At 32.8% G+C, this 12,306-nt stretch overlaps 2 protein-coding genes across 2 annotated transcripts in view; both read right to left on the reverse strand.

Moving 5' to 3' along the window:
* LOC113474440 (uncharacterized protein DDB_G0286299-like) overlaps window positions 1-4,597 on the reverse strand; it is a 6,189-nt gene extending 1,592 nt beyond the window's left edge. Inside the window, exons 1-7 of the mRNA XM_026835499.1 lie at window positions 4,320-4,597; window positions 3,507-3,568; window positions 3,088-3,214; window positions 2,510-2,617; window positions 1,886-1,983; window positions 1,096-1,214; window positions 258-431 (exon numbers count right to left, since the gene is read on the reverse strand). Coding sequence (XP_026691300.1) covers window positions 258-431; window positions 1,096-1,214; window positions 1,886-1,983; window positions 2,510-2,617; window positions 3,088-3,214; window positions 3,507-3,568; window positions 4,320-4,469 — 838 coding nt within the window. The 5' untranslated portion in view covers window positions 4,470-4,597. The remainder of the gene's footprint in view (window positions 1-257; window positions 432-1,095; window positions 1,215-1,885; window positions 1,984-2,509; window positions 2,618-3,087; window positions 3,215-3,506; window positions 3,569-4,319) is intronic.
* Window positions 4,598-5,160: 563 nt separating this feature from the next.
* Window positions 5,161-12,306, reverse strand: part of LOC101243386 (protein kinase C-binding protein 1-like) — a 14,012-nt gene continuing 6,866 nt past the window's right edge. The window contains exons 12-22 of the mRNA XM_009860976.3: window positions 11,289-11,388; window positions 11,004-11,057; window positions 10,606-10,676; window positions 9,833-10,155; window positions 9,526-9,610; window positions 9,074-9,137; window positions 8,550-8,638; window positions 8,236-8,350; window positions 7,784-7,928; window positions 7,416-7,615; window positions 5,161-7,089 (exon numbers count right to left, since the gene is read on the reverse strand). Coding sequence (XP_009859278.2) covers window positions 5,495-7,089; window positions 7,416-7,615; window positions 7,784-7,928; window positions 8,236-8,350; window positions 8,550-8,638; window positions 9,074-9,137; window positions 9,526-9,610; window positions 9,833-10,155; window positions 10,606-10,676; window positions 11,004-11,057; window positions 11,289-11,388 — 2,841 coding nt within the window. The 3' untranslated portion in view covers window positions 5,161-5,494. The remainder of the gene's footprint in view (window positions 7,090-7,415; window positions 7,616-7,783; window positions 7,929-8,235; window positions 8,351-8,549; window positions 8,639-9,073; window positions 9,138-9,525; window positions 9,611-9,832; window positions 10,156-10,605; window positions 10,677-11,003; window positions 11,058-11,288; window positions 11,389-12,306) is intronic.

Genomic DNA, 12,306 nt, shown 5'->3' on the forward strand with positions numbered 1-12,306 from the left:
CCAACACATGCCAAAAAAAAAACAAATTAAAAAAAAATAAGAAAAAAACAGACATGTTTACTCTTGAAATTCAACCACACACACAAAAAAAACACCAGTAAACTTAAAAAAAACTACATTATGGTCCATACATTCTATATAAATTGTAATTGTAAAAATATTCGAATTTAATTATATATATTCAATATTCATCTCTATAAAATTGTATGCATCTGCATATTATATATATAGATCTATAAAATTGTAGTTTTTGTTACTTTTTTNATCGTCATCACTTTCTTCTGTGGTGNCGGATTTTCTTCGGTGAACTTTTTTTGATTTCTTTCGTTTGACCGGTTCCTTAAAAGGAGTTGTTTCGCTGTCATTTGTAGTTGAACCGTCAACTTTAGAGTCGGCAGTCGAAGGTCTCTCTGAGTCTGTAGTGTGGGAACCTGTGGGTTTGTTACAGTTACAGTAGGGTGGGGCAAGATGGTCCATGGTTTTTATCGTCTCATTCAGTAGTAAACAAAGAAAATTTTCAGAGGTATATAACCATAGCACTGAGACTTTAAAATACATTGGTAATTATTCAAACCAAGTTCAAGAAATATGAGATCAAGTTGCTAACGGTATCCCATTTTACACCCCAGTACTATAGTAATGTAAGGTGTTTGTCAGCGCTTGTATTGATTAATATAGACATGCAAGTGCAGATTTAAACACAGGGCTTTCATACAATCCTTACTTTTAAGATTTGTCTGTATTTTCAAGGTCTACATATTAAATTTTTCAAAAAATGTCTGTTTATTTTGACTGAAAAACAATGCCTGCAGTCGTCCATATTTTATAGTTAAAATCAATAATTGATTTATTCGTACAGGTGCTAGTTTACAAATACAGGCCTAAAAATTGTCTATTGTTTGTTTAGAATTACAAACACCAGGGTAGTTGACTAATTTCACAACATGAATTTTAATTTTTGACACCTACACTATGTAACTTACACAGCATACATTAGTGCCTATGCTATGCTGCACATTAGTCGTAAGTGCCATTAACTTGTTAATGTTAAGTATACAAAATTTAGTAACCACATATTTTATGACCAAAAATTACCTGTGTTACGACGCAAGCGACGACCAGCAGCGGCAATTTCCAATTTTTTCTGCAACTTTTCGTTTTCTTTTTCTATGTTTTCAAGCTTCTTACGAGTTTGTTTTAGCTCTTTTTCAAGTCTTGGGGAATAAAATACTTAAAATTATAATAAGACACGCAATTGACGAAATATAAAACATGTAGCCTACAAAACAAATAAAAATAAATATAATGGAATCTGATTGTTTCTGATTGATTAATTATGATATGATATAACAGATGTCAACATCGTTTAAATTAGGCAAAATACTACCACACAATAAATTGAAATGCCAAAAAATCAACAAAATATTTTATTATAGATTAGATAGGCAAGTGCAGCTTTAACATCCTGCAAAAGCATACATGGGTAAATATTATGAAACATTAAGTTCATACGCCAATGTAAAAAATCAATAAAATAATTGATTATTTTATAGATTAGGTAGGCCAGTGCAGCCTTAAAGGGCAACCAACGAAAAATGGAAATTTGTATATGGATAGATATGCTTAAATGTAACCTAAACGTACCATCAAAGTTTGCCAAATGATACGGCTTCTAAAAAAATTATGTGAAAAAAACGCCAGCGGGCTAGCGGTCGAATTTGCGGTTTTGAAACTCATTTTTTTCAAAAGCTGTTTTGTATTTTAAAACTTTGATGGTAGCTTTAGATCACATTTGAGCATATCTATCAATACACAAATTTTGATTTTTCATTGGTATGCCCCTTTTACAATCTACAAAAGTATACAGTTATAAAAATCAACTTACGCATTCATATCATGATTATGTTGTTTCTTGGTATCTCGTTTCACCGACTCTTCTTCTTTCATTGATTGAATCTTGTGCTCGTACATTTGACGCGTCATCTGTAAAAATCAACACAAAAAGTAAAGGTTTAGATTATTCTTCCTCTTTCAGCCATTTGTACAGAAATAAGATAACCAAAAACAGTCAAAGTGAAAAAAAGGCTTTAATTTATTAATGCAACACATATTTACAATGCTCACATAAATGTTGCAATGCATAAGTCAGATTAGTGCTTGTGTTTGTATATCAAGAGCTTCAAGCCTTATATATCAAGAGCTTCAAGGAGTACTCAGCTTACAACTGTATACCTAGTGTTTTTCGGGGGGGGGGGGTCTATCTACACACTTGATGATGTAAGTTGTTTGTTTTTAATATGGCTAAGGCATTGAGAATGGGGGTTACTCTTTTAGAATGCAGCAATATCATAGCCAACCTTTATACATGATGAAAAAATAAAAAAATCCTGGGTATATACATGAGAATATATTAAAATTTTTTCTACCGTTTGCATCAGACCAACTATTAAAAACTTTCTAGAACTCTAAACAACACATAATTTTTCTTTAAAAAATCAACGAAACACACCTCCATTCCAGATACTTTATCCTGAAGACTCTCATTAGATTGTTGTAAAGTTGAAATCCTTTTCTGCAAGTTTTCAACCTCACTTGTGTTTTTGTTTGCAAGTAAAGCCTAAAATAATAGAATGAATATCAATGAATGTAACTTGTTTATTCTCATGAAATGGGGCAACAGTTGTTACAATGTTTCATACACCATACTTACTGCTTAGATAACTTTTTGGGTGATTATTTTAGTGGAAATTTGTTGGGTTTTAATAGGGTTGTGCTAAAGAAAATACAATAAACTCCGGAGAGCAAATATACAACGACTGATTAATAATTAAGAGAAAGCTATACCGACTAGTTTTGTTATATTATATTGCTTCACTTTTTATATTTTAAAATTTTTTGCTCTAGCGTGCAACATTTTATAGCAATAGCATGCAGCTTAGCGCTCTGCCCTATTTTTAACCGATTGCCAATTGTCTGAAAAGGAGATGCTCGGACATGAGCTTTTGAGCTTGGCACATTCCTAGTTTTTAATGTGACCACTGTACCATAGTCGATTTTATGTTAAATTTCGACCGAATTTCCACCAACCTCTAACTGTTGTTGAATTAGTTGATTGTCTGTCTCTTTTTTCTCACATTGTTGTTCAAGTGAGGTTACCTTCATCATCGCATCATCAAGTTTGCTTTTACACTTGGCGTACATTTGTATCAAGTTACTGAAAAAGTAAAAAATGTATATATATAATAAAATATAAAGAATCTGTATTAAGTTTAATTTATACTATGCTTATTTCCCGAAAAAAAACGGTATGATGCGTGTAACTTACAAATTATTACGGAGATTCAATTTAAAAACTATTTTCAGGGTTTAATAAACTGCATATTAATAATTTTTTAATAAAATTTACTGTCTTTCTGGATAGTTAAATACGTTTAAAATTAACAAATCAAGAAAATAAATAAATAAATATCATATGATATCATATACATCAAACTAAATTAACTTACTCTGTGAAAAGTAGCTTTTGTTTAACCATATCCAAATGTCTTTTGTGACGACTCTGCATGTCCTGTGAAAAACAATCAAATACTTACAAATCAGGTTTCTGTATATGAATGAATGAATGAATATAACTTACGTTATCCTCGCGTGGCTAGAAAACAACAGTCGTTAAACATGGATGTTCTGTTTCATACACCTCATGCCAGCGTACGAGTTACTGAGTATGTTACTTTGCGGGTGAATATTTTTTGGGGATCTTTTTAAGTGTGGCTGATATTTTAGACATCCCATTAGTGACCACTGAGTTGGAGCAATTGCCGTTATGTGTCTTGCCGAAGGACACATGTGCTCACAATGGTAGCAGCGAAGAGCCTTGAACCCGTTACCTCCAGGTGAGAAAGGCGCGCTAACCAACTGTGCTTTGGCACTAACTCACTAACACTTCTTTGTTGATAATAAATATGCTTGCATAGAACACTACAATCACAGCTCTACACATTTATAATTAGTCAAAATGGTATGATATATTACAGGACAGCCAGTCTGCAGAATACAGCAGTTTTTGACGAAATCTTGCATGTGCAAGACATTTTTTTCTCGTGCTATTACTACAAAATCAGTGTGCAAAGGTACATTTCCAAAGAACATTAGGAAATCCTAGTTAATTTAATATAGTTTTGGTTTATTGCTAAACAATTAGCGTAATGGGACAAAAAAATGGCGTGCATAACCAAAAGTTTGTAAACAAAATCGCATGTGCACCTGCCATGCTCTGTACTTGACTGATATCATAAAAAAATGGCGGCTTTTTAACTTACCTGAGCACTTTTATTGCAGTTTTCACACCAGCCAATATTGTCCATGCCTGCCCTGTTACAAGTATTGTAACTCACGCTAGCTTTTGTTGCGTCGGATAACGACAGAGAATCGTTCATTAGCACTTCATCTAAAATGCTGCTATCATCCATCTCAGTGAATACCAAAAATATTTCGAATAGAATTGCGTTTAACCCATTTAAACTGTGTAACGTACGTTTATCTAACGTTTAACCGTGTTATTTTCTGCGCGTTAAAACCGCAATATGTTAAAAACCAACAGTAAATAAAATATATTTGCATATACTTCAGAATCTAATTTATTCACTCGACTTTTTATTTGAGTCACAAAAACAATTTGTTTAAATTTGTGAATCATTCACTACGTATCTTGTGCGTATTGAATGCCTCCGCCCAACGAAACGCTTTTTTCATTCTTCAAAATTTGCCAGATTAAAAAACTCCCGAATCTGATACTTTTGCATCTATTTTTTTTATACTAATCGGAAATAAATGTAACTATCTTTATCCTCGCGTGGCCGGAAAACGACAGTCGTTATAACACCGTTGTCTTTACACCTCGTGCCAGCTTACGAGTTACTTAGTAGGTAATTATTTTGGGGGGGATTTTTCTTACTTTTTATTCGTGACTGATATTTTGGGATATCAACGAACCAAGACTAATATAATACAATATTCCAAAACGGAAGGAGTTAGATTTTATACCTGTAACTTATATTTCAATCTAATGTTAAACCTGGCAGGGTTTAAACATTTAATTATAAAGGACTGGCTCTTAACTATACTTACTAACAATTTTATGCAAAATAATTGCTCTCGATATTCCCTATACATTACAACATAAATTTATTCAAATTTTCATGCGATAAAGGCTCAAATTACAAGCTGTTCAGAACAAAAAGGTGGAAACGCAACGAATGCTTTTTAAAATTAATATTTCGACATGAGTGCGGCAAATCATGATTGCGGACAAAAGTATCTTTTTACACTTTTACCTGGCGTAAAAAGGTACAAAATAAAGCTATTTACAGATAAAATTAAATAAAACAATGTTTTAAATTTAAAGAACCCAAAAACGCGTCAAAAATCACAGTATATACTATATACAACACTCAAAAAGTGACTTTCAAAATTAGAATTGAAAATTTACAAATTATTAGCTTCCGAACATCTCCGGAGAGTCTGGACTTTCTTTTACAGCCTCGCTCGCTGTCTCAGTGGTAACCACTTTCTCTTGTGCAGTAGTAGTTTCATCGGTTGTCTTTTTTGCTTGTAGAGATGCCAAATAATTGTCAGAAAACACCGGAGTGACAATCGGTTCTGACACTGACGTTTCTACTGTCATGGGTTCTGCAGTTCCCTTCACTGCTGTTTTTTCTGGTTCTGCCTTTACTACATTATCTTCTGGTGTGGTTGTTTCACTTTTTTCACTCTTGAGTTCACACTTTTTATCTGTTACATCGTCTGCAGCTTCAGCATTGGTAGTCTGTTCAGTTATGACTTCACTTTTATCATCCGTGTTTAATTCCTTTGCAAAATTTTCTTCTGTTTTAACTTCACTATTTTTAGGTTTGTCTATTTCTTTGAAAGTATCATCTACAGGTTCTGGTTCATGACTTGCAGGTGTAACATCATCAACATGTTGTTCAACAACTGGGTGGCTTAAAACATTTGTTGTTTTAGTCTTTGGATCATCTGCATTAGTTTGATCATCATTTTTAGGCGCTTCCGTCTCAACTGGAGTATTTTCACTCATTTCTATATTATTGTTGGTTGATTCTTTTGTTGAATCTGTTGATTCTTTTGTTGAAATTGTTAACGCTGTTGATATTGTTGTTTCTGCTGTTGTTGTTGTTGTTATCGTTGTTTCAGATTTAGTTAGGTTTTCAACATCTTTTTCAACACTTTCATCCATCATTAATCGTTCATCATCAGAATCAACATTTTCAACAGGTTTGAACAGCTTTGTTTCAGAACTTTCAACATCACCAGAAATCAACTCGGAATTTACAGATTTTTGTTTATTTTCTTCTGTTGAGCTTGTTGTCTCGACAATCGCTTCTTTCTTCTGAACTTTGGAAAAAATATCATCAATCAGTTTGGAGGACACCACAGTAGATGCAGGATCTCCTATCGGTGATGAGGACTTTAATTTCATGGGAAGAGACATCACTTTACTGATGGAGGAAGAAGTGATCAATGTTGGATTAATGTCTTCAGCAGAAGTGATGGGAATTTGATCGTCTTTTAAATCGTTTTTGGATTTTTTTAATAGTTCCTCTTCCGGAGAAAGAGGGGATATGTCCTCGACTTTTTTGGATGTTGCTTCCTCAATATTCTCATCAATAACCATCTCGTTATCACTGTTATCATCTTCATCCTCATCTACCCTCATCGTGTCCTCTTCTTCCTGGACCTTGGGAGCCTCTGATTTTGGTTCTTCCTCTTCAGGAGCAGGTTCAACTTCCGCTGAAGGAGCAGTTGTTGTTGCCGTTTGAGCCGCACCTCCCCTCGCTTGTGAACATGTCCCCATGTGTTTGGGCCAATGCAACTGTTGGCAAGGGTAGTCACAGTAGCTTGTGTTCCAACAGCAATAAAAGATAGCTTCCTTTCTACAGTTAGCACACCACTGCTTCTTCTTTGTGTCTTCCACAGCGCTCTGCTTCTCCGCATCACATTTCTTCTTAATGTCATCCAACGCATGAATCTTCTCATTTTCCAAACTCTGCCGGATCTCAGCTACAGTCAAATCTAATATAATAAAATAAAAGGGGAATTTTATGAAACAAACATAGTTAATTAAAGAGCTATATAGTAAGCTAACGCTTGATAATGCTTTAACTAATCCACTGATCTACTGGTGTAGAGTTCTTTAGGTATCGAAAGCTATTATAAGCTATTAATTTTCACTGTACAACAAAATAATAATATATTGTTAGCATATGTCACTAAAAAAAATAAAACCTTTAGCAAGAAAAAGAGGCGACCCCCCCCCCCTCAAAAAATAGCGTACCTAATGTAAAAACAAAATTTTCTATTACCCAGTGTAAAAACAAAATTGTCCATTAAATAAATACCATGATTATGTTGTAGCTCAGCAATCTCCTGTTGATGCATCCATTTTAATCTTTCAAGTTCAAGCCTTAGCTGAGTAACTTGCTGACCAACAGTTGCATCTCCTTGATGTTCTGTGTTCTTCTTTCCTTGGTTGCTCTCGAAGACATTCATCATGTCCTCATACATCTCGACGAGGACTTGTTGAACTCCTTGCATCACTCTGGGAGAAGAAGAGAAATGAAGAAATTTTGGGAAAATGAGATTTTTTTAAAACAGTTTCAGAGCAGTTAAAATGTGAACTTAAAAAATTTAAAAATTTTTTTTTAGGATTTTTCAAAATATATTAGAAGCTAATTGAAGGTTCAAATAAAATGTTCATGTCACTTACTTATCATTATATTTCTGTATTTTCTGCATAGGTACATTTGCCCCAATACTAGTTGAATGGTTATTATGGTTATCATGGTATGGTTGGTGGATTCGCTGGTTGCTGGAAGGTGCTGTGGGATCTACTGGTTTCGAAATTGACGATTCTGAAAAAAATGTATATTTTATATTGTACAATGTGTGAGGTCCCATGGTAAGACATGTTACGATGGGACGTGGCTAAATTTTTATGGGTGAGGTTCTATTGCGAAGCATGCCATGGGAGCTGAAATTTTGGTCACAGTGGGTCCATTCCCCCTTATTAGAAAAATTTTGTTTTTTAATTTTATATCCCTTTTTTACAGATTTTTACACTAAGAGATGAGAATGGAATAATAATTGTATAATAGGCTAAATCTGGCCTAAATCCTAGGACCTCAGCCATACAGAATATAATAAAAATTGTATGTTTACCTTGTGTGTGTTTAGGAGCAGGTGCAGGTCTATGTTTAGGAATCGTAAACGAAGAAAGTTTTTTTGGAGCAACGTCCCCAAAAAATGATTTTTCAGATTCTCCAATTCTCTTTTCCTAAAAAAATTTCTTTAAAAATTAGGCCTAAAAATAATTTGATTCAAAAAAGCTTTTCTTTTCCTATAAAATACACAAATTATAAAAAAATTACAAAAAAATTAAAACAAATGTAATAAAACAGCTTTTAGTAAATTAGGTTTATTTTGCTTTGTATAAGAAAGAGAAAAAAATTAAACAAATACATAATCCCACAAACCCCTGGTTTTTTGGATGCGGACGGCTCATGTTTTCTGTTCATCATTTTTTGAGACAATATTTTCGCCGTCGATTTTAGCGTTGACTTGTCTGAAAAAAGCAGTCCAGTTATTATCGAATTTATCGAATTTTACTGAAAATCTTAACCAGACCATAAAGGATTTTATTTGAATAACAGACCAACGATGCCATTTGAGCAAAATATATATCTTTTATCATACAATTGAACTGAATTTTTGTCCGTTATGTTTTAAAACCTTTGTATAAGAGACTGACGATGCCATTTAGGCGAAATATATCTTTTATTATACAACTGGACTTAATTTTTGTCTGTTACGCTTTTAAACCCCAGTTTTACACCTAAAACTTTCAATGGTATAAAAGACTGACAATGCCATTTGTGCAAAATATATCTTTTTTATTATATAATTGGACTTGAATGTTGCCTGTTGTGTTTTAGAACCCCAGTTTTACACCTAAAACAGCTTTCACCCTGCTGTTTAGTGACTATACTATTCCACCAACCTTTTCCATCGTCCGCCCTTGGTTTAGCAGCATTAGACATTAAGATCTTTTTCTTTACAATAACCTAAAAATAAAAACATTTGCAATAAACAATAGAAAGAGTAGAAACTTTACACAAAAATGGACTTTTTTAAATAAAAGACTAAAGATAGCTGTCCACAGTATCCGGCGTGCGAATTCGCATGCGAAGTCGTATGCAAACCAGTGTCCAATTTCGCATGCGGCAGCGAAATCCAGACAAAACGAACGAATTCCGGATACTGTGTACAGCCACCTTAATGATGCCGTTTTTGGAAAAATTTATATTTCATATTTTCATTGCACTTGATGCTAAATGTTATTTAGTTACAAGAATCGTCCAACTTCGTGATTACTAGTTAAGTTTGATTCATAGAATTAACACAGATATGAGATGTATACTTTACACATAAAGATTTCAAATCTCCACCTACCTCAGTTTTCTTTGCACCCCCCGGAATGGAATCTTTTCGTATTTTCGAAGGATCAGATTTTTTGATTCGAACAGAATCTCCATCTCTGAAAAAGAATTTTTAAATTGGTTTAAATTCACACAAAACCCAAACTTTACATGAAAAACAAAACCAGAATAGTTGTACACATGTTGCTATCATTTTAATTTTTTTTTTAATTCGGTAGTTCATTAATAAGAGAACTACTGCCGAAAAGTCATATTCTTCCATTTAAATATGGGTGAAGTTCCTGAAAAACCAGAATTTTTCCTGGAAGAAAATACTTTACTTGTCAGATTTCGATTTTGACGATTCTGGAAAAATCTTTTTCTTTTCTTTCGCAGGAATGATCTTTATTCCTCCTCCGGAATCCATCTTCCGGACTTTTACATTGGGAGAGGATGAAGGGCTATCTTCCGCAAGCTTCCTCTTCACGTTCCCTGATGAGGAAGATCGGATGGGAGTGCTGCTTGGATCGGAGGACCTTTTATCCACATCTTTATTCAGGAGGATAGACTTTGGTTTGGAAGAGACTTTTAATTCTTTTGCTCCGTCTTTTGATTTCTTTAATTTTACGATTCCTTTATCAGCTAATGTTACTGCCAGGGAGTCCTGTTGTTTTAATACAAAAAGTTAGAAACATTTTAATAAAAAATTCGCTTTAAAAATACAGATTATTTTAATTTTTTAAGTAAATATAGTGGTTACACTCAAAGTCATCCACACCAACTTAATAGTATAAAATCTATAACAAACTAAAAGCTTCAGAATATACTTGAAAATGATACATAACACGTAAAAATGAAATCTTTAGTACATCTGCTAAACACAGGCAAGCAGATGTACTAAAGGTTTCATTTTAGCATTATGTAACATTTCCAAGTAAATCCATTTCTTGAGACACCAATAACATAATGAATTAATGATGAAATAAAATGAGTCTCATTTTAAACATTTATGCATATGTTTGTAACTTACTAACTTCTTACTTAACCTCACATGGCCGGAAAACAGTCGCTGAAGTCGATAAAGTAAAGCTAAGTAACAGAACAAACTATTAACCTTTTTCTTTGTGCCATCTTCCTCTTCTGGGATGTCCATTACTAGTTCGGAGTCGGAGTCATCTTGTGCACCTGTGTAAACAAATATGCCTAATACGCTAAAATAGCTTGGTTAATTTTGGGTGTTTTTTGTTTTTTTCTGTATGGGTGAGGTCCTTGAGGATCTGGGATTTAGACCAGATTTGGTCCATTACCCTCCATTATGGGTGCTACTGCTAACTATTACCCTCAATTTTGTGTGTTAAGTGCTAACTAATAAATTTCACTTGTGCTAGAGTTGGTTTTATAGAGTAAAAAACCGTCCAAAATTTTTGGGATGTGATAATTTGTGTACAATTTTATAGTGTAAATACTAATGTCCTCGTTTTTATAAAATACTATTAATATTTAAACTCATACCTTTCACTTTGCCATGCCCCTCCTCACTTTTTGCTTCCTTGTTATCAGTTTGATCTGCACACATTATATAATAAAAAGTTAAAAATGATTTGCATTTTTTGTATTTTGATTTCCAAATAAGTTTATTTTGTAATAGATATACCACACAAAAACTTGTATTTTTATGCAAAATTTAAACTTTTGAATATTTTTTTTGAAAAAAATAGTAAAATCTAAAATATATAATTATTTTTATGAACAAAATACATTTTTTTTTACTGTTGAAACTAAATAAACCTCCACGACCTTTATTAATAGTTGGTGTCGACTTGTTTGATGAAGCTTCATTGCTCTCTTCTTCAGATGTGGAATCTGAATCCTCTGAAGATGACTCATCATCAAAATCCTGGGTCATAAAACAAATTTTACCCACAGATAAATTTGCTACAAAACAAAACATTAAATTCAGCCTCCAATATATTTATATAGTGTACCCCTCAATTTTCCAATTGTAACAGTAAATTGTTCTAAAAAAAAAAAATTATTTTAGAACTATTGGAATTTTAAACCAGTTGAATATACAATGGTTAAAGTGCTATAAAACCAAACATTAAATTCTTTTAAAAAATGACAATAATTTAAATTTTGTTCCCCTGGATTTTTCAATCGTAACAGTAAATTATTCCAAAAATAATTTTAAAAAATAAAATATTTTTACAATTTTTTTTACGACCCCTGCAAATTTATTCACAGTTTTAAATATACAATAGTTCTCATTGTTAAGTTAACATTGTTTTGCCGGAGTTTTGAACAATTTGTTTTTGGAGTAACTAGACACCATGTTGAGCTATTTGTGTGCAATGGAGCATGGAATGACACACAAGTTTAAATCATTGGCCCTTTAATTAGAAACAAACACGTCCGCATGAGCAATTATGTGTTACGACCAGATAACACCAAGTAACCAACCCATACAAAACACACAAGACGAAGACACAACCATAAATATTAAACAATATTCAAAATCTCTAAACAAAATCGTTTTCAACCCTTTTACTAAGAAATACATCATAAAAAATGCAAAAATAAAATAAAATCAACAAACAGTTAACTGTCATTCAGATGAAACAATACTTTATTATAAATAAAATGCTGTACCGACTTTACAGTAAAATATAAGTTGTTAATGTATAAATGGCTATCTCGGTTTTAGAGGTACTACAAGATAACAAACACATCTATATAGATAATATTACACAGAGCAGGTTAAGCAAATTTTCAGGTTTACATTTATTAATGTAACAAAATGTGATGTAATATTGGT

This window comes from Ciona intestinalis, chromosome 8 (assembly GCF_000224145.3).
Source record: "Ciona intestinalis chromosome 8, KH, whole genome shotgun sequence".
Taxonomy (NCBI): Eukaryota; Metazoa; Chordata; class Ascidiacea; order Phlebobranchia; family Cionidae; genus Ciona; species Ciona intestinalis.